The sequence below is a fragment of the Fundulus heteroclitus genome, unplaced genomic scaffold (genome assembly GCF_011125445.2).
Source record: "Fundulus heteroclitus isolate FHET01 unplaced genomic scaffold, MU-UCD_Fhet_4.1 scaffold_281, whole genome shotgun sequence".
Classification (NCBI taxonomy): Eukaryota; Metazoa; Chordata; class Actinopteri; order Cyprinodontiformes; family Fundulidae; genus Fundulus; species Fundulus heteroclitus.
The window spans coordinates 79,982-102,041 of record NW_023396691.1 but is presented as its reverse complement, the minus strand read 5'-3'; the positions used below and the strand labels follow the sequence as shown (position 1 = coordinate 102,041).

The following is a 22,060-nucleotide window of genomic DNA, read 5'->3' as shown; positions in this document are numbered from 1 at the left end:
TCATCGGATGCTTTGACCTATTCTGTTTCAAATGCCATTATTTGCATGTTTAAGGTTTTTTAAATGATGATGTGGAGTAGAGACATGAAGCATGGGACCATAGGTATGACCTAAGGGCGTAACATTACATGTTCAGCATGTGCAGTTTACCCCTTATGCATGCCTAATTTGATGCTAGCAGCAGGGCAACCAAATGAATAAAAATGAGATACATTGTGCAATTTGGAAAATGTCAAACAGAGTTATGAAAATGTCAAGGTGACAGTACGGAGAATCAGACAGCGGCAATTTGCCACCGGAGACAGATTTATTTTTAAAGTGAATGAATGCTTTACAGCAGAAATGCTGAAATTATCGAGCAAACAAACCACATGAGTTCTCTCTCTGGATAAATGCTAAAACTGCTGACTTTTAGGCTGGGCTATTGTAATGTCTTTATATGTGCAAAACATTCTCTGAAAAGCCTCCTGTTGATCGTACATGCAGTGAAGGCTGTGAGGAAAAACTAGTAGGAACCATATTTACTGACATCTTCTTTCAATTGTATTTTTTTCTGTTCATTTGTAGCAGAAAGTAGAAGTGAAACTTGACTTGACCATCATTTATTGAGTGTTTCTACATACATACTGTATATGTCAGAATTGCCGTCACTGTCTTTTTATTTCTTAACATAAACACTAAATTAGCATTTATCTGTAAGTCGATCATTCACACAGCATAGTATTTATTTATTTTTCATATTCCAGCAGATAACATAAAAAATATTGCTAAGCAAATCAGTATCTGGCTGATTAAAAAAAAAGAGTGATGATCAGAAAATGATAACCAGGATTAAATTAAACCAAGTTACAAGGAATTAAATGACAAAAGTGAAAAACAAAGTATTGACTAAATCAGACAATTTATGGAAAACCATGGAGAATGATCAAATAAACAGTGGGTTTTAGTCAGTAATTTACATAAAAGATCCCTTTGCCCAAACACATTAAATGTTCAGCTTGAATAAATCAAAATTTCTGTTGCTTATATTAATTTAAAATTGCAAAAGAGGAGGCCTATTTGCATGTGTTGTTTGCTTAATCTGTCCTGTCAAGGACATTAACAAATGACTCCATGATATGGGCCACTTATGCAGTAAATCTGCATGCAGACTGGTCAGAGAGGAGACTTGAGTCATTCGGTCTGCAATAATTAAATTTTCAGCTCTCTGCAAGTCACCGATAATGACCCCTATCGACATTCACAGAAAACAATTACTACACTCCAACTAAAATAGCTCCTTGGGAACAAAAGCACACAAAGAAACTGCATTTACTCTGTCTGAAAAGACTTAATTTTGGGAGTATGTTAAGCTATGCAATACAAATTTATTTGCAAGATCAGTTCAATTAAACTAAACTGGAGCACTAATTTATTTACATTAATCAATCTCTACATTAACCAAAAGCTGTGGTAGAATGTTGTATTGAAAGAGAGAAATACATTTGAAATAGACACCTCACCCTCCAACTATCAACAGTCCATTGTGGTTTTGCAATCACTCAATAAGACAATACCGTATGTATCATGCAGCTGTCACACTGTTTTCGATCTTAGCATGAAAGTTGCCATGTCAAAAAACACATTAAGAAACGTAACGTTTGACATGTGTGGAATGCTTCTAAAGCACCTGTGGTTTGTACTTGTGTATAAGTGCTACAATTAAAGGTATAGAGTTCACAATGGTTTATGTTACTTTAGCTGTGAAATCGCATCTTCTTTACTTTTCTTTCCGCATTTAAAGATAAACTGACCATCTGTGGATATTAGCCCAATCCTCTGAGTGCACAGTAAAATTAATAGGAAAATAGCCCAAGTTACCAGCAGTTGGAGCCACTTTAAAACTTCAGCAGGTGAGTGACTCCTCAGAGGAGACTGATTATCTGTATAGTGTTGCATAGGATTACTTTTAATTATTGGGTCACTGCTGCATGTTTTGCACAGTACTTGCATATATGCCAAAGCAGTGTTGCAGTTTTTCATCATGTTCAAACCTCCATGGCAGCTAGTGATCAAATTTCTTATGCTAAGGTATCGGTGTAGGGAGGTGATGCTTGAGTATTATTTACCTCAGGAAGCATCTTTATACAATGTGAAAATGCATGGCAGATGTGCAATTGTTTTATTGGGTATTCAGTTATTGGCAATTTTGGGATATTTCTAGTAATTATGTAGATTATTACATCCAACCAAATTTAAAGACATCTCATAACATCCGTGCATGATCAAAATGCTGCTGACAGGCAGAGGTAGAATCAGTGCTAAGCAGAATGGGGGAAAGGACAACAGATTTTATGAAAAGGAAAAAAATCTAATAATGCTCCATGTTTTAAGGGAAGAGTTTAACTACGGCTTTGGATTGGCACAAGCATTGCATTTATCTAGAGAAAGTAATGTGGGCCTTAGTTATTAACTTCACTATGCACTGTAACATGTGAAACTGGATTACTTATATCTGGGAGATAACTCATGTACATGTACCATAATCTGAACATTGTTCTGTTTAAAATGAGGTCAGCAATCTGAATAATGCCATGATTGTGAATGTAGCCAATACCTTGAACAAGTTCCAGAACATTGTGGTCGGCTAAGCAGCAAAGCACCTTAGTGCGATAATCAAAAATAATGCGGAAAGCGAAGGCTGTAAGCAGAGTGACTGAGCACTAAGATCGCGTTTTACCTTTACTGTGTCCATTAAAAGATCAGTTCCTAAAGCACTTTGTGTCTTTTAAAACATGTCGGAGATGGTTCAGATATAGATGGCATCAGCAGACAAGTTAAGCTCAAAAAATAAAATAAAAAAAAAAACAAAAAAAATACTATATTGATCAACATAATGTAAGCAGCACAAATGTTCTTGTGGGGGAAAAAAGCAGTGTCTGTGCTAAATTTTAAAAACCCTTTTAATATTGATAGAGAACACCTACAATTTTTACCTGATCTGAAAGCAACATGCAAAAACAGGTTACACTAAATACATTTTAGACTGTAATTTATTTGTAGTGATGGAAGGATAAAACAACTTAGCTGTTGACATCACCATACATTTTTTTTTACTTTGCCTCACATGTACAGCACAATTTCAAAGTTTGATCGTTTGAGTCACACACTGCCTTCAGTGAACCATTTTAGTCTTTTCCAACATATCTGACAATATGAAACTGGCACCAAATGTACGGCTACGGTAATAAAAGGTGCCCTCAGTGGCAGGAAGAAGGAGTAGAGTAACAGATGGCAAGCCCACCAACACAGGCCTGATCTAGACATCAAGGAGACACATAGGGATTAGATGAAGAGCCCAAGCCCAGCCAACTCTTTGTAACATGACTGATTCCAAATAGCTGTAACCATTAGGATCATTCCAACATGTTTTAATTACACAATATGCCTATAAAGACGTAAGCAATTCTATAAAACATTTTTTAATGAAGTTCTCAGCTGTGATGTCACATTTGTAATAGTATGCACGGATTGTAACTGATAAATATGTGTATAAAAATTGTCAGAGAAAGTATCAATTTCAGAGTCAATGGTGTGAAGTGATCCGCTGTTCCTGCTTAGAGGGTATAAACGAGCCAAGTCTTTACTGCTTGGCATCAATAAGGTTTGTATAGTACAGTGATGATGTTGAAATAATGCTGTTGCCGTTGACAGGACTGCAGTGTTAAGTAGATCACCAAAGTACCAAATGCAACAGTAGTGTTTGAGTTCTTTGAGACATCTGTGTCATTTTCTCTTCCTTTTTACTTTTAGATTTTAAAGAAAGAAACATCTTTTATCCTCCACAGGAAAATCAGAATAGATTAGCACAAAATGTCCTTCCATTTTAAGTATACTGTAAACACGGGTTGTGGCTAGGTGTGGCAACCCAAATTCCAGCCTCTAGTTCAGGGGTGTCAAACATACGCCCCGCGGGCCGGATCCGGCCCGCCGAACAATTTAGTCCGGCCCTGTGGCTAAATGCATTATCGTTATTTATTTATTTATTTATTTTTTTTTTTTTTTTTTTTTTCCAGTGTCCTGTCTGGCAATTTGGCAATAAGAATTGTTGTCTTAATGCCAAAAAGAGCTCATCAGATTTGACTTTCACAAGTGGAGCAGTACTGCTTTTGCCATAGTGCTCTGCTTGATTTATGAATGTGAATAGTTTTATTATGATTCATGCGGGGAATATCTCAAATGATATGGACACTACAATGGGAAAGTAGGAGAGGAAAGGAAGAACAAGAAGAAAAAAACAAAAGGTGAAAGAAAGAGGAGTTAAAAAGAAGAGAATGATAAAACAATTATTGAAAAAAACATGTACTTTGTTTAATTGAAAATGTGCAGTTCCTATATTGTCCACGAGGGGCGCTGTGTTTTAATTAGCAGATTAAGCTTCAGGTGTGGAAAAATTTAAATCATTTCTTAATTTTTATCTGTTTGATGTATTTTGTCATGTAGGACAGTGTTTTTAAGTTCCAAAAAATGTGAATAAATGTTTTTCAACATTGTACAATCACTGTGAAGTAAATGTTTAACTGAGTAAAAGTATTGTTGAAATTGCACATACTTTTCTTAAAAACGCTGAGGTTATTCATAATATATTGTGTAAAAGTGAAATTAATTTAATATAAAAATCAACAACAAGACCACATTTATTAGTTCTATTTAATCTTGCAATGAGTTAACTCGTGTGGCCCTCTTGAGATCAGATAAAGCTGTATGCGGCCCCTCAACCAAAATGAGTTTGACACCCCTGCTCTAGTTCATCCCAAATGTGTTCTATAAGGTTGTGGTCAGGACTCTGTGCAGGTCAGTGAAGATTCTCTACACCAAACCTTATAAACCTATAAGGTTTATAATGCTTGGAACATCCAAATACACTGATTCGGTGGTGTGTCTCAATACTTTTGCAAATATAGTGTGTTAGAACAATGCAAAGTACGTCCAATGACAATATCTACTGTTAATTGTGTGTTCACTTGACCTCCAGATGGCTCCAAGAGCTCAGCAGGTAGAAAATAACATTAAACAATAAAGCTTGTGTACAAACAAGAAGTCTCAATTTAACATAAACTGCCGGTTTGCATTTTTGGTTAAAACAACTCTGTTCTTTAGTCAATGATGTTGATCATAGTGGGTAAAATAACAAATTTTACTCAAGAGTAGCAGTACTTCTTAATAATATTACCCAAGTAAAAGTGAAAAGAGCAGTGCAGTAAAAATACTTATATAAGTGTATCTAACCTATACTGCCTGTTTCTGCATAAATGATTGTTGTAACTAGCTTTTTTATCTAGGCCTCTGGATTTAATTTTGATTTATTTAACTGTAAATAAATGTCTGACCACTAGTTGCCAGCAGCACTGACATTACAAACAATCCACTTTGTACTTTAAAAATTATATTATATGTTTTTCTTGATTTAATCAAGGGTGACATTTGGACAAAAATGAATTAAACATGTAAAAAGTTTTTTTTTTTTTTTTTTTAAATGAACACACTATAGTTCCGATTAGAGGTGAAGCCGACAGATAATTCTAGTGAGCATGATTTATGATTGTTCAAAGTTCACAGTTGAGCATATTGATAACTATTAAGCTAAGGTTTACCATTAAGCATTTTCACTGTCATTCATTCCTGAGTGAACTAGAACAGGAAGCCAAATGCCAAGTACCTCCATAGGTTCTCAATCAAATCAACCTCAGTGACAAATGCAATTCCAACCCATCAACCCGCATTAGCACCCTTGAGCAGAGGGAGATAATACAGACAATATGAAAAATAAAATTAATGTCAACATTAATTGGAATGAAAGTGGGGACTAAGTGGACTGTGTTCTCTTATACTGCCGATAAAACTAAACCACACATCAAAGCATGCCAGTGCTCCAGCCCCATGATCTACTTACTAACGGAAGGGAATGATGTTGTAATGGCACCAGAGCTCCTTATGACTATCACTGCTGTCATGTAAGTCATGAATGGAGAAGGCAAGAGCTGGTCTTCCTCAATCTGACAGAGCAAACATTGTGTTTGAGCTGAGCTATCAATCTGTCACTTAGTTTGCTGATGTTAGGCATTGAAAAACAGGAAGGCGGAAGCATCTATGCTATCTGACAGATACAAGAGAGCAAGAGTAAGTTTGCTTCTCAGACTACAACAAATTTAATCTTCCGAGCATGCACACTGATTAAGTTTGAAAACAGGTCACATGGTTCAAATACGGCATCCATAATGTCATGCATTTGCTATTATTTTAATTAATTTCAAAACAGATGTATATGATTTTGTCAATATGCCATCAATAAATCCTAATGCTTAATGATCTGGTGCTGATTTTTGACATTGAACAGGCATAAAAGTCAAAAGTCTATTTCACACACTTTCCACAAGGTTTCCTGCACTGGAAATGAAAATTAATGAGAGGGCTGGCGTACATCATTTCATTCAATTTGGTATGTCTGATTGAAGCTAATACAGCATAAAACCAGACTCAACCAGTGATGAGATATCAATGTACACTGTGTTATGGTTGCGCTGCAAAACTGCGAAACCTCAAAATATTTGAAAGACATTTTATGATCACATAATGTATCTTTATTTAAATATTTTTAAATCTAGTACCATCAAGGTTAATTTCTGGCCAGGATTCCAATACATATAGAACGCAAGGATATACAGAGCAATGACAAAATAAAGCAAGTATATTAAACCGGTCAAATGAAGAGTAAGGCACCAGGAATGGGGACTGAAATAGGAAAGTAAGTTGGAGAAGCAGAAAATTGAAGGTATACATGATTTTTAGGGCGATCAAGAGTGCTAATAATGGCTTCGAAGTTTCGAAGAAGAAAAACTACAGGGGGCAGTTATAGCGGAAAACAAAAACTGAGTTAAAGTTCAAAAATGGAATTTTAAAGTGTGTCCACTAAATGCAGCAAAAACATGACAGCTCAATGTTTTAGCAGCAACTTATATATCATTTTTAAATACTTTTTTATGGCATGCTTTTGGGATTGCAAAAATATTGAAATTTTTTAATAATTTTGCTGATATATTGCGGTTAACTTAAAGTGTAACTCACACCAAAATAAAAATTTTTGCAGATAAACTGTATAAACTGGGACTTAAGGCTCCAACATACTAAGGCATACTGTGCGCATACTGAGCCGCGTGGACTCAAGTGCTGAAGTGCTATGATATTGTTGAGGCTGGAGTTGTTTTTTGATCAAGCTCCAGGGCCTGCTAATGTGAATCATGCTGAATTAAGACACCAACAGAGTCATCTAATGCAAGTAAGATATTAACTACTTTACCAAAACCTGACTCCCAAGATACTGACAAGCAATCTGTGTGGACTATGATGCATATGGAATTAAATATCAAGTTTGACAGATTTTATTCCTGATTTTAACCTGTGCAACATTTGCAACTTCAACACGTATACGTGTAATTCTGGTGAACAAACATGTGTTTGAAGAAGTCCATGTAAGTCTTATGGATTAATTGTAAGGGGCTCTGGAGACGTCCGTTAGTTCTTCAGAGGTGAGAGCAGCAATGAGGTTTAATATTACCAAACAATCAAAACTGCTGCTTTACTATTAGAAATACAAAGATGGCAAAATTTCTACTTCTCTGCAGCCAGGTTTGGCAGTGGTAGTATCTATATCTGAAAATAAAATGGTCATAAAAATAAAAAAAACAATTTAGTATTTTTTCCCCTTTTAGTAGAAAACAAGTGCTGCATCTTTTACATTTTAATAGGAAGTTTGAACAGCCTGAGCAGCATGTAACAATCCTTCTCCTACGCAATTCTGCTTTATAATAAGCCTGCTGGTGGTTTTTTAACAACACGGGACAAATCTCAGCTGAGAGCGGAAATGAACTGATGCTGACGTCACGCCGTGTCAGGCCAAAATTTCCTCTGAGTTGTTGCTCTTTGTGTTTCTCTAGCTGATAGTTTGTTATTGTCTAATTTGTGCCATGCAACTGGAAATAGTACGGAAATGAAAAATAGATGTGCTGTGACAACAATGAGCTCAGATACCAAGAAAGCTCTGATATAAGAGACTCGGAAAGAAAACAAATGAGTTCAGAATCCTGACATTTACATTTACATTTCTTTTTAAATTTGAAGTCACAGTAGAAAACTACACAAGGCAATGCTGTTAATGTAAACAGGTTAGCAGGAGATGAGTTTGGAAGTAGAGGAAGCATGGGAAAAGATAATCAACTTAAACCTAGTAGATCATTTTAGAATTATCTAAATTTTTACTCTTTTCAGTTTATTATAAATCTATGTATGTTTGTAACAACAGCTCTTAAACCTGCTAACAATTGTAATTAAGTTTCAAATAAGCTAGTCATACAGAACTTACTGGTTACAGCCAACTTTTTCATAACATACGCTAGTTTAACAATTAAGTAAAAGTATTGATTACAGTATAAGTGAATGCTGCATGTTGCTATAGAACCTTTGTGTTCACAAGCCAAACCATGTCTGCATCAGAGATTTAGGAGGATAACAAAGAGGACTGGCGATTGGTGAACCTTCCTTAAAGAACATTGGTAAGCTGGCTTGGGACATTTTTACCCGACACGTTGTGCAACAATGCTCACCGACCACCTCTGGGTGCTGATATTCATTGGATGCTATGGCTTTACAAGTGGACAGGGCCACATAGATTGAAGGTTTATGCGATCAATGTTATTAATGCAGGGTTTTGGAGAGTTGCCAAGTCGATATCCTGAGATCTGAGCAATGTCACAACAACTATTTCCTCTTAAGAAATATGGGGGAACATCAGTATGTGTTTTTGAGGACCCAACATCTTTCAAAGCTGTAGATTGTGCTTTTAAGCTTTAATGTAGCGATGCTCGTTTTGAAAAGGCACCTTTATTTTTCCGTTTATTTTTGTCGATAAAAAATAGATAAAAATACATAGCTGGAGTTTCAGAAAAAAAAATTAATACCTAAGCACATAAAAAAGACAAGAAAAATACTGTTTAAAGCAACTGTTTAGCTGATTTTTTATTCTTGTCACATATGTTAGTGTGTCTACTCTATACTTGCATGTACATATGAAAAGCTGAAGGAGATTTTGAGAAATATCAGGCCCACATATGAGGTAGATTTGTTGCCCATGACTCACTGCCATTTTACATACTGCATGTTTATTTGTGTGGACGGTGAAAACATGTAGGGCCTTATCTTCGAGTGCATTAAAACACGCGCAAATTAATTAGCATGTGCAAAGCTGATCTTCATGCAAGGTGCAAAGCACTGTGTGTGTGTGTAAAATTAGCAGAAGAGTGGGTTTTTTGCAGGTGTGCCTGCATGAATATGCAGATCATATGCTGATGACTAGACTGGACCAATTAATGGGAAGAAGATATGCAAATGTAAATACTTACCACCCGCAAAGCGATTTATGAAAACTGAATCTGATTGCAGGCGCAGTTTCTAAGTGTGTATTTAACACGTTTGAAAGTCACAAAATCTCTGCAGTCATTGTGGCCAGAAAGAAGGGGTGTATGGCATGGTGTTCAGGTCTGACAGGGGTTGGATACGGGGGCATTGTCATGGTGTGCTTTCCTCTTCCTCTACTACTCTGTCTGCAATGCCAACTGCAGCACTACATGCTACCATAACAGCTGTTGTTGCTAAACATTTATTTCTCATTTATAAAACGCTGAAACCGGGGACATTTCCGGGGACAGCGTCACTCTACTGGTCACTCTACTGTAGAGGAACATTAAGCAGGTAGGGGGTGGGGGGAGTGTGAAGCTCTTTGAGTGCAAGAACAGAAAAAAAATATTATTATATAGGAATTGGCCATCTTGCACTGAAAGTTCAATGCTAAATACATAGTGTATGAATGCCACCTCGTGGTGAAATAATTACTAGCTTAATTAATCATTAAAGTCCAGTAACCCTGCCATCTTAGCCACTTCAAGCATCCAGCATGTCGAGGTGAGGAAATCTTGATCAGAGCAGGCATAGTTCCTGTATAGCATAGCATTGAATTGAGAAACATGGTCCCATCATTACAACAGGTGGAGGATATTTAGGAGAACTTCGTAGTAGCGGCACCTGTGTGCCACTAGGTATTGGAATTGTAAACCACATAATTTGTTGACACTTCCAGATAACATGTGGCAGACCATGTTAGCCAGATATCAAATAATAGGGCATCAGATGCATAGAAAGATAATGTTGTAGGGTTAGATACACTGACATACATTATCACAATTAAACACAAAGTAGATACATACAAAGGCACAAGATGAATGCATTTATATGTACCGATTCATACCATAGCTACTTTATTGACATATTACTTATAGGAGGATATTCAGGGATGCTCTTAGAAATGCCAATTATAGCACAATCTTTTAAAAACAGCTCAGATTACGCTTGTCATATATTGTACACTAATTGGGCTCCTGCATTTTTTTATTTATTTTTTTGTTCTTGCATGCCTTATAGACTGTCTGATTTGGATTTCTTTTCTAAATCTGCTATTGCAGCCTTAGCAGCGTTCATGCTGGAAAAAAAAGGCAAATACATAAGCGTATCCTGTTTCTGTTGAATCCACAAGGGAAACTAGAGAGTGCAGAATTGAAATGTAAGCTGATAATCTTTCAAAACTCTGTCACAGAAAGTCTGAGAAATTCCTTAGATACTGAATGTAATCCGACTGTTCCCAGGCCACTTAACACTAAAATGTTTACAAGTAAAAGACTTAAGACAAGCCATATGTAGCCTCAGTTATAACTGAATCCACAAATCAGAGCTTGTCTAGTTGTCATCACGCCTGTCAAACTGAATATGCAAACAGGAAACTGGAATCGGCAGCAATAATACATTACAGACTGACCGGAAAAAAATGTATTCCAGTTATTATTATAGCCACAACAAACTGAAGCCTTGCACGATCAATAATATCAGGATAAAAAAAAAATCCTTATTTCCTATTTCATAGTGTAGATGCATCATGACAGCTTTTGAAGACAAGGCAAAATATGTCTATATTATCAAATTAAACACCATGCAACAAAATCAGCGACTGCAACAGGTAGTCTTGCACTTGGGTAACTGCATTTCAATTTGTCTGTCAATATGTTGCTGCCACAAACAAAAACATTGTTTGCTGGCCTCCCAGGAAAAAAAAACAATAGAGCTAAAACAGAGTCACAGGGAGGAGGGGGCTGTGTGTGTGTGTGTGTGTGTGTGGTTGGTTGGGGTGGGGGGGCATCAAATCTAGCCTGAAGCTTAAAAATATTAGGCAATCATATAATGTAATTGACTCCGTTTGGATGCCTCCATACTTTATGTGCTGATTGGATTGATCCATTGAGACCCTGTAGCAAAACAGCAGCTGATTAAAATTTGTAAATTAAAAAGGGAGAAATGTGCACAGAGGAGATACAATGCAGCTTACGAGTCTCAACAGATAAACCAGTCACGCTGCAAAAGAACACAAAATATACAGCTTTTTATTGGTTCCCAGTCTGAAAAAAGTTTTAGGATTTGCTTATTTTGGTGTATAATTCCGGCAGAGTTTGTGCTACAGCTGACTATGTCTTTGAACTCTCCGTGTCTCGCCCAGTGTTGGTACAGACATACACAAGGTTGGTCATCTATTATTGATGAGCAGGTGATGCCAGGGGAGGATATTGTGGTCACCTCATTGATGGGACTGTAAGAGGAAAAGCTTTAAACTCTGTATGAGGAGGGATATAAACCAAAAAGTAAAACATTTCACAAAGGACTCGTCCACACAAACCCACACCAGATTAATTAAATTAAATGCATTAGATGAATAGTAACCTAATTTACTGAGTAATATTACAAACTATCCAAAGCAGCCAATTAGATGTTTTACTGGCCTCAAAACCAGACTTCTGTGCAGTCCATTGAACCCAATCCCCCTTTCGAACGGGGCCAGTGACAAGTCTGGCTTGCCTACAAGTCTTAAAATCCTGGGCATCAGATTCAACCGATAGTCATGAATAATGTTGTGATGGCAAAGATGGTCAGCCAGTCAACTGTGGCAGATTAGATGCTCCTGGCTAAGATGAACTGGTGTAAGCTCAAGCAGGCACCATGTGTGGTGCCTGCTTGACAGACAGGCAGAGAGACAGAGGAGGAAAGAAAGAGATTTTTTTGTTCATAATAAAAGGATCTAGAGATTCTTAACATGCTTGTATGTCTTCGTCAATAAGTTTGTAAAAGATAGTAATGATTTAGTGAATGACTGAACCATGCGTGTGGAGCTGATTAACAAAACATTTTAACAAGGGTTTCAATTATTTTCACGATCGTTTTTCTAGATGAATATTTTCAAATACTATGAAGCAGGCAAAACAAGCAACTTTAACATGTCACTGTGGTCTCAGTTATTCTGTATAAGGGCAGAATAATATAACTAACAATATATTTTTGTTGGAACAGAGCCACTCTAAGAAAGCACATTTACTGGGTTAAACAGTAACGCAAATGAAGCACATGTTTGTATAAAATTGATCAAACCATGATCGTACACATAAAAATCAGACATGCAAACGGATAATAGTAACTACTGAAGTGTTTCTGCTTGGTGAGATATTTTAATTCACACCACTGACAGACAACTTATGATAATTTAGTCCTCTTATCTGACACGCTTTGTAGAGGGTGGCACAGATTTGTGATCATACATTTATTTATAGTTGTTACAAACAGAGCCAAGCCGAAAAGTTACGAAACAGCCAAAGTTGGGTGTTATCATTACACCCAGTCATGACGCCACTAAGCTTTAGCTAAAGCTTTGCTAAACCATTACTACTGCACATGTTGGATTTTTACAACTTTATGACGCTGCTTTTATGCCATGTTTTAACATTTTTTATATGCCTATTATCCAGCGGCTTCTCTTCATGTCCTGTAGCCTTCCTTAAAAATATCCTTTTTCTGCACAAAAGGTTCTGTGAAGTGTGTGCTTCAGGTACAAGGCTCATATGGCAGACCTCCCAGGACCTTTTCTGTATCCACAAGAAGCCAAACTAGTGACATGGCTTTAGGATTTATAGGTCGAGGCCTCCAGCCGGGTAGCAGGCTGCAGCGCAGCCTGGGCGGCTCAGTGGTAGCACAGCTTCCATCTGTCCTTACAGTCTGCTTGTATTTGCATGCTAATCTTTCCCTGACTACGCCTTCATGGAAGCACCTTTGCAGAGCCGCTGCCCCCCCCACAGTGCTTTAGGGATGACGAATTAGCAGGTACGCAACCACAAAGACACCAACCTGAGGGTGGTGGGATGTGAAATACAGATAGAGCAGGGAGTAAAATGTGAGATTACAGCAAAGTCAACGAGATAAGAAGCACCGTGCAAAAGCCTCATATTGCCACCAAGAAATGTTTTCGCCATCCTGTCACCTATGTCCAGTGGATGGGTGTTCCCTAATTTATGTAGAGCATTTAGAGGACAGGACAAGGCCAGTTATTTGTCATTACATCTGAAATTAAATCTAGTTGAAATTAAATTAGCTCTGAAGGTATTGAAGTGTGCCTCTCTGCCTCTGTTCGCAGATGTAGCTGCTGGCAAAAGTCTTCCAAAGCTGACTAATCATTTGTGTATGCAGATATAATAAGCTTTCAATGTCTGAAAATATATATCATCCATCACAGCATGATTGTAATGTCTTTGGGCCAGAAAAGGGCACTGGGAGTAGGTGTGGCATATCTTAGATCTAATAAATATACATTTCCTCGGGGCAAGAGGAGGAAGCGGAGAGTTCTAAGGATTCATTTCCTACTCTGCCGAGCGAGCTGATAAGGTTTGATACAGTATGCGCATGCAAAAATCTACACCCAGCTACTGGTTTTCAGTACTTAATAATGTTATGTCCCTCTGTAATAATCTTATGTCTCTCTTGTATCAAAAGGGTAAAAGTTTACTTCAATTTCACTAGTTAAAAATGACCCTACTTGTCTCCATTTCTTTTTATATGGGGAAAGCACACACCAGTGTATAAATGCCATCAAAAATCTATAGATAGTCATTGTGGGCATGAATGCAATTTTATTTTGGATTTTTGATGATATACAATACAATTGTACTCAGTACAAAACTAAATATATATATATATATATATATGTATATATATATATGACCAGAACAGTTAGATTACTTGTTTAATTGCAAAAGCTAAAAAAGACTCCTGGATAGTCAATAGCATCTAGCTGATTTTCTTTAGAAAATAATCAATCTGATGGCTAAAGGACACTTAAAAATATTGTATGCTGAGATTTCTGAATACTGGGACAAACAACGAGAGTGAAAAACAATTGCAAAAAATGCATTCATGATTATTGGGCTCTCTGAAAGTGTCAATCAGGAGAAAACATCTGTGAAGCTTTGCTGCTTTAAAGACTCAAACAGAACCACGCATTGCCTCCTCCAGCTCAGACCAAACTAAAAGCATGTTTTAATTAATATTTTGGATATCTTTACGAAGATTTAGACTTTCCCCATTAAAAAGGCAGTAAAACTGTGCATCAAAAACATTTACTTGTTACTTCTGATAAACGTTCCATTATAGTACTTTCATGAGTTTCCTTAAGAAAAATGTTACCATCACAGAAATATGGAGAATGCGCAGTTCTTCCTTTGTGGAATCGTTGGCCGGGTCTTCAGTCGGTTCAGGTAGGTTCACACTGCCATCCTGATGGTGGATGTGAAATAGAAGGGTGCCATTCTCCAGCCACTGCTGCCGCCAGCGTACCAGAGGGATGTCCTCAGAGTTCCCAGAGATTTCTAATAATTACAAAACACAAGAGGCAACGAATGAGAAACCTTCTGCTTTTAGAAGGGTAACAGAAATACAAACAAACTGAAATCTATTTAAACATGAGCCATATACACACACACACACACACACACACACACACACACATATATACATATATATATATATATATATATATATATATATATATATATATATATATATATATATATATATATATATGGAAACTTTCAGCATTATGTTGAAGGATTAATTTACAGCTCAAAGCTGAGAAACTTAAAGGAATGATTGAGTTTAGCATGTAGAACTAGGTGATAACAATGATAAAAAAAGAGAAGGTCCTGACAGAATAAAGGGAAAAATAATTAGAGCTGACAGCTAACAGCTGAACCGACAGCTTCAAAAGCAAGACATTGTGATGAGAAAATGTCTTACTGTGTTGCAGTTCTTTATATAGATAACGCTGTTCAGAAATTATCTATATGGCCAGGATCAAACTGATTGCAGATTTATCTTTTTTACTTTTGAATGTTTCAAGATTTATATAACCCTGGTCTGAAAATAAAAACACTCTTTTAGGTATGATGGGAGGCACAACAAAAAAGAAAAGAAAACGGTTAAACGAAGGAGATGAAAATGAGTAAACAGAGATTTTATGCAAGCAGCAGCGCATGAGAAACACAGTGCTTCAGTCATACCTCAATTCCCCTGACAATACATTCCACCTCTAGTTTGTTTTATTAGTGATGTACGCCAAAACCCACACACAGAGTGAAGAAATAGGAAACATTATGAATGCATGACTGAGCTTTATGGCTGGTTCTTTGTTATGCAAATATGATGTGTAGCAAAGATGCATCACACTCAGGTCGTGAGAGATACTTGAAGACATGCATCCAAGAGCGGAGACAGAAACCTAACTCCAGCTCTGCTTCTTCTCCAGCACCACAGAATACTGCTGAAGCTGAGCATACAGTATGTTTAAGGCAAGGTTTTGTTGCATCTTTGAAGTTATTCTTTCAGTGCAGTGTTCCATTTTAAAGTAGCACCGATGTCAGTGGTGTATTTATAATAAAGTGTCTGATTCTCAATTTATACAGCAGGTTTGTCGAGTGCCTACTGTCAAGGGTCGATGTCTTATGTGTTGTACACTGCAAAGACGGAACTAAAAGTAAGTAAGATTTTCTTGGAATTAGTGTATTTGTTCTTGATTTGAGCAGGCAAGTTTAAATGATCTGCCAATGGAATAAAATTGTTGCACTTAAAATAGGAACATCTCATCTCCTTAATTTTATTTCATAGGCCGTATATCTAATTATCTTATTTTAGGGGTAAAAATACTCATTCCATTTATCAGATCATCTTACTTACCTGCACAAATCAAGGACAAATACACTCATTCCAAGCAAATTTTGCTTACTTTTAGTTCCCTTTTTGCAGTGTAGCTGTGCCCCACATATGATGAAAAGGCTACCATTGCTTCTCTCAGGCTCCCTGCACACAGCACATAAGATCCAGTTACGCTCCCACCATGATAATAAGCCTCTGGGTGTTCACTTAGTATGGTGCTTGCTCAAGATTTTGGGGATCGCTCACACTCCATAAAAACACAACAGGGAGTGCACAGATTTTTGTTTTAAATACCTCAGAATACGAATCCAAAACTATTTGTAAATTAGTTGATTTGAATGTCTAGGTATGGTGTTAATCCATTGTGAATGGGACCTCAATCACCTGCAGAATAAGTAATTCTGTAGAAGATTTGAAACCAAAACAGTGCACGGAACTCAGGGTCAGATTTTTCTGCGATTGAAATGCTCCCTCTTTACAAAAATGCTAAATTGAGATAACCAAGAAAAAGGCAAAAAGCTAAATGAAAGCTGAGGTGAAAAAAGGTGAAGAAAATTAATAAATCAAATACAGGGTATAACATCTGAACTCTTTATTTGAAGTGGTTATCTAATAAATATTTGACCAGAGTAAACACTCACTTTCAGTTTTATTATTGCTATTGAAACTAATATTCCCTTGAGAAACGTCTTACTCAGCTGTCAGGTTATCTCTAATGCTACTACTTAATGTATTGTAAACTGTGTGTATCCTTAAATTCCTGATGGATTACAAAGGAAACCACCACCACAGCACCAGACAATTACCCTAATTGGCACCAAGATCCAGTGCAGCACACTCATTTGTGAAGAAAGTGTATCAGCATATCAGAGTTTATATATAGTACTACATGATAAAATATATATTTATAACACGCATATGCCACAGCAGCACTGATGACCACAATGGGCCACAGAGATGGATGATGCACAGAAGGGACAGTGCATTTAAAGAACAGTCTGTCAGAAAGTCTATACCCTGTAGAAAGAACAGTTATGGCTGCGCAGACAAATTACTTCCTTGTAACATCAATCAAGATTAGGGCTTGATCAAAAGAACAATGCACAACATGTGACAAAAGCAATATGTTGTCTGATAAAAGATGACAAGAACATGAACTTCTTTAGCCATTGAAAATATGAAGAACAGTCAATATAAAGCATGAAAACACTTTGAATCGTCTTTATAAATAAATCTACCTTGCCTTAAAAGATCTCACATGATGCTAATCTACCACACACACACACACACACACACACACACACACACACATATATATATATATATATATATATATAGATATACCTCTCATATCTATATCTCTCTCTCTCTCTATCTATCTCTATCTATAATCCTCTAGTCCTAGATTAAGGATATTGCTTTTTATTATTGAAGGCAAATAATTTTTTATGCAAATGTATTTTAGGCACTGTGATTTCTCATTGTCATTGTTATGTCTGACATACATTCTTGATGTGTTGTTTTTTATAAGGTGATGTATTTAACATTTTAATTATCGGTTAAATAATGTATCTGTTTTTCACTTTTGAGGCTTATATATGCTTTTGTTTTAACTGACAATGCTTGTTGCAGGTGCTTTATTAATACCATGTCCTTTAGGTAAATGTTATTTAGCTTTTCTATTTTTATTGTGACTTACTGTAAAAGCAATTACTCATTGGAACTTGGATAAAAATTAATGATGTTTCATAAGCAATATCACATCTCACAGTGGCTATCTAAGGTATATATATATATATATATATATATATATATATATATATATATATATATATATATATATATATATATATATATATATATATATATACACATATAAAAAAATTATATATATATAGTCTGTTCACAGTTTTTCACATTAAACGAGTTACACAGCCTTTGAAGCTGTACTTTGTGGATGCTAACAGATAGGGGGTTGAAAAAATATCTGTTTATTTTTTCGTCTTGTAACTTAATGGTTGAACATACTTGTAAAGATCAAGCATTTATGCATGCTTGATTGAATTATTGAATAATTTGCAAATCAAACTGAGTTAACCACAAAACAGATAGAAGTTTTTATTTTTAGGTTTAGAAAAACTCATCCGTGATTAGGTTATCCTAATTCGGCATTATCGATACTTCTACAGATGTCTTTAATACTAAAATATTATAACACAAATTACATTTTTCACATTGATCAACCCTGAGAAGTGGTCCACTTGGAAGTCCACAGTTTATCTGATGAGTCAAGGCATCATATATAAACACTTCCAAGAGACGTGGTCAGCAACACTTTGAAAGATATTAATGAGGGAAGCAGAATGAAAGTTATTTATTTTAGTCTCAAAGGAAACAGTATTTTCTACAGCATGTGCAGTTATTTCTGTGGTTGAATAATGGTGCAAAAGAGATTAAGACTCAAACAAGGTACCGAGAAGACATAATATATTAGCACGATGTTGCTTTAGGTAATCATTTTTTTTTTTAAATCTCAAAATTAAGGTAGGGATCTACATTTTCTAGGGACTTAACCGACATCTGTTCTAGCAATGCAAACTATCCTAATGCTGACGTTCCCTTCTTTTAAACTATTTGTAAAACTCTATTTTTCAGACACGCATGACATTGTCTCTGCAACTACCTTATACAGTGTTATGAACAATTACTTCTGACAGCTAGGTCAAAGAATCAAAAAGCTGCTCTTATACATTCTTATAGTAATTCAAGAGAAATTAGAATTGACTATAATCAGTAGTGCCGATTCAAATCTTTTAAAAACCACAAATTGTAAATCTGTCACAATATTCTGATTGGTACATCCCGAATGAAAAGCCATGTTTTTCTGATCAGTTGGAGATTGGTCTTGTTTCTTTTAAATTAGCAGAAATTAAGCATTTGTGAAGAAATAATCTATATCCAATTAAATGTATAGGTTAAATTAATTCAAGTAATATTTTCTGTTGCAACTAAGTACAATTTAAAATGACAAAACACCATTTGTCCCTGAACATCAAATAAATAGATGGTAGAAAAAGTGCATAAGAAAACATATGATCTATGAACTATTTTGATGCTTTCTACCCAGGACTTACTGTCTCTAACTGATTTTTGGTGCGGTTTAGGCATGACCTCCAATTTGCATTTCTTGCTACTGCATAATATTTAAAATCAAGTAACAGAGGATATATGACAATAATCTAATCACACGGGTCCAACTAAACTTGAAAATGCATCCTTGGCTGCTACTGTGTTTTTATTCTTTGGTGGACAGTCTAGTTTAAAAAAGCAAACAGATAAAAAAGGACCATTGTCAACTGACTCAAATGGTCACACCATGATTTTTCAATGGAGTAAAACATGCTACTTTAAGAAAGAAATGCTGCAGAAATGCCTTTCTACATATCTGATACTGTAGCTTACAGAGACAGAAACAAATTTGGACATTCTGAACAATTCTAAGGTATTGATTGCTGGAAATAGAGATGCAAATATTCTACAGGTGTTACTCAGATGATGTTGCAATGAGCTGATACAGCACTGACGTTTTATCTTTAAATCAACCTAGGCCATCATTAAGTATATAAAAGAGAAAAAAACAACAACAATATAGCGACTTCACTGATAAAATCAGTGTCTTTACACTTCAGCACATTGTACATTTCAGATAATTTATCCCAGTGACACACATCCCTCAAAGACATGACAGGACATTATACTGTTGGAAAAGTTAATTGTCTCTTTATGTTGAGACCCAAGTAAAACACATTTTTAGACACTGCAACAAATATAGCAGTCTATACTTTTTTATGATGGGGTATGGGCTTTGTCAAAGCAGTTGTAATTATACCAGCACTGTGCCAACTTTTATTCTGAACGTCAAAAAGAAACCTTGATGTTACTCTTTTTGTAAGTACCAGGAAGATTACTTTCAAAATTCTGGCACATCATATGGCCAAGACAAAAGTGCCTTAAAACGGTTTGTTAATCACACATTTTTAGATTGTTTCTATTTAAACCATGTTCAGACTGCAGTTTCTAAGGGCAGCCACACAAAGCTGCTTCCGTCGATGTGTACTTTTAATATGTTAGCCTATTTGAAAAAAAAAAAAAAAAAACTTCCCTTTTCCTTTTCAGATACCCATTTAAAGTAGCTAGCAAACTGAATGCATTCATTCGTGGACGGCCAACTTATTCTCTCGGCACCATCCATGTAAGCACTTACCTGGCCTAAACTATTTATGATAAAAGCTAATATCATTAATATTTTGTGCACATGCAGTACATGCATACAATTACAATTCAGCGCCTCACCTCACTCTCTGTGAGCATCAGCCCTCTTTGTCAGACAACCCATTAGGCTGATTATTGGCAAAAAAAAGCACTTCATGCAGGATAATGCCATAACCCTTATACAGATTATAACCTGTTTACAAACCAAAAAACACTTTGCTTTCTTTCCTTGATACAACTCTGAATATCTGTGAGGGTATGTGTGTATTTAAAATTGTGATAGTTTAACAAGATTAGGTCGGACAATAATTGATGCCCCAACGCCGCAGTGACGAAGGAGTTCCCTCTGCCCATAAATAAGATTTAAGAGTCCCGGCTGGTTTTAACCTAAATGCAAATCATGTGCCTCCATGTGACAGGGCACTTTTTAAAAAGTGTCCTCGCTCTCCCTCGAGACCAGTTTGCCATGAGAGCTTGAGTAATGAGACCACCATTGTACAGGACCGCTTTCAGTGCCACACAGCAGAGAAGAAGGGAAAGAAAGAAAAGAAAAAATGGGGATGAAGGCTAGGATGGAAAAGCACAAAAGGGATAAGAAGAATGGCAGAGAGGGAGAGAAAGAAAACAGAGTGGCCACTTACTACAATTTAGGTAAATCAAAGTAATCTGATTACGCCGCATTACTCGATTACCTCCTCTGAATGCAGATTTGCTGAACCATTTAGTCTAAAAGAGTTGTAGTGCCTATGAAATACAATAAAAGCAGAGTCTTTGACATTTTGAGAGCCTAACCTTTAATCCAGCCATAAGGAAATTAATAAGCTCTCAACATTTAAAGGGATCTGATTGTTCCATCACTTTGGTTTGCTTTTAACAAAATCTTTGATTTCGTTTTTATGCTGGTCACAATTAAATGCATTCAAAGATGTTTCATAAGCTCCGTCCTTTTTTTCATATGAACTTTTCCAGTTCACTAATTCTAGTTTCCAACTATCCTTTCAGGGGATTCAGAAAATTGATATTAAATTTCCAAAAATAAACATGACTCTGAAAAATAGACATATAGAACATTTGCTGATGTACAAAGCAAAGCACAAAGCAGCTGTGAATGCCAGTCATGGTATAATAAACTGAAGATCCTTTTTGAATTCTATGGTTTGTTGTGTTATGAAACAGCACCTGTTGAGAATTCATACACAGTTGCTTTTGATGAATTTTGTTCTACTCTACGTCTGAATTTTATCCCAGTCTTCTGTAAATCTTTTAATTTTTAGTCATTCTGTCTTTTGTCGGCTGATTTGCTGACCTGCTTGGGTTAGGTACAGTTGGGAATCATAAGACTTTTAAAGTTTCTGACATTTAACAAGTGTTAAATGTCAGAATGGAAATTGCACATTTTCAGAGTGCCCAAATCATGGGAGTTGCATGTAACACAGATTTACCAACATGTGCTCAAAGATGTTTACTTCGATTAAATAAACCCAGATTTTTGTCTCTCAAACAATTAATTTGATCATGGAATCCAATATTAATTTTATTTCATAGACATAATGTCTGATTTTATGTAGGTGATCATATATATATATATATATATATATATATATATATATATATATATATATATATA

The 22,060-nt window shown here is 36.0% G+C and overlaps 1 protein-coding gene across 1 annotated transcript in view; it reads right to left on the bottom strand.

Moving 5' to 3' along the window:
- Nucleotides 1–22,060, bottom strand: part of LOC105915569 (astrotactin-1-like) — a gene marked incomplete at its 3' end in the record, with an annotated part of 126,542 nt that overhangs the window by 83,937 nt on the left and 20,545 nt on the right. Inside the window, 1 exon segment of the mRNA XM_036130142.1 lies at nucleotides 14,638–14,819. Coding sequence (XP_035986035.1) covers nucleotides 14,638–14,819 — 182 coding nt within the window.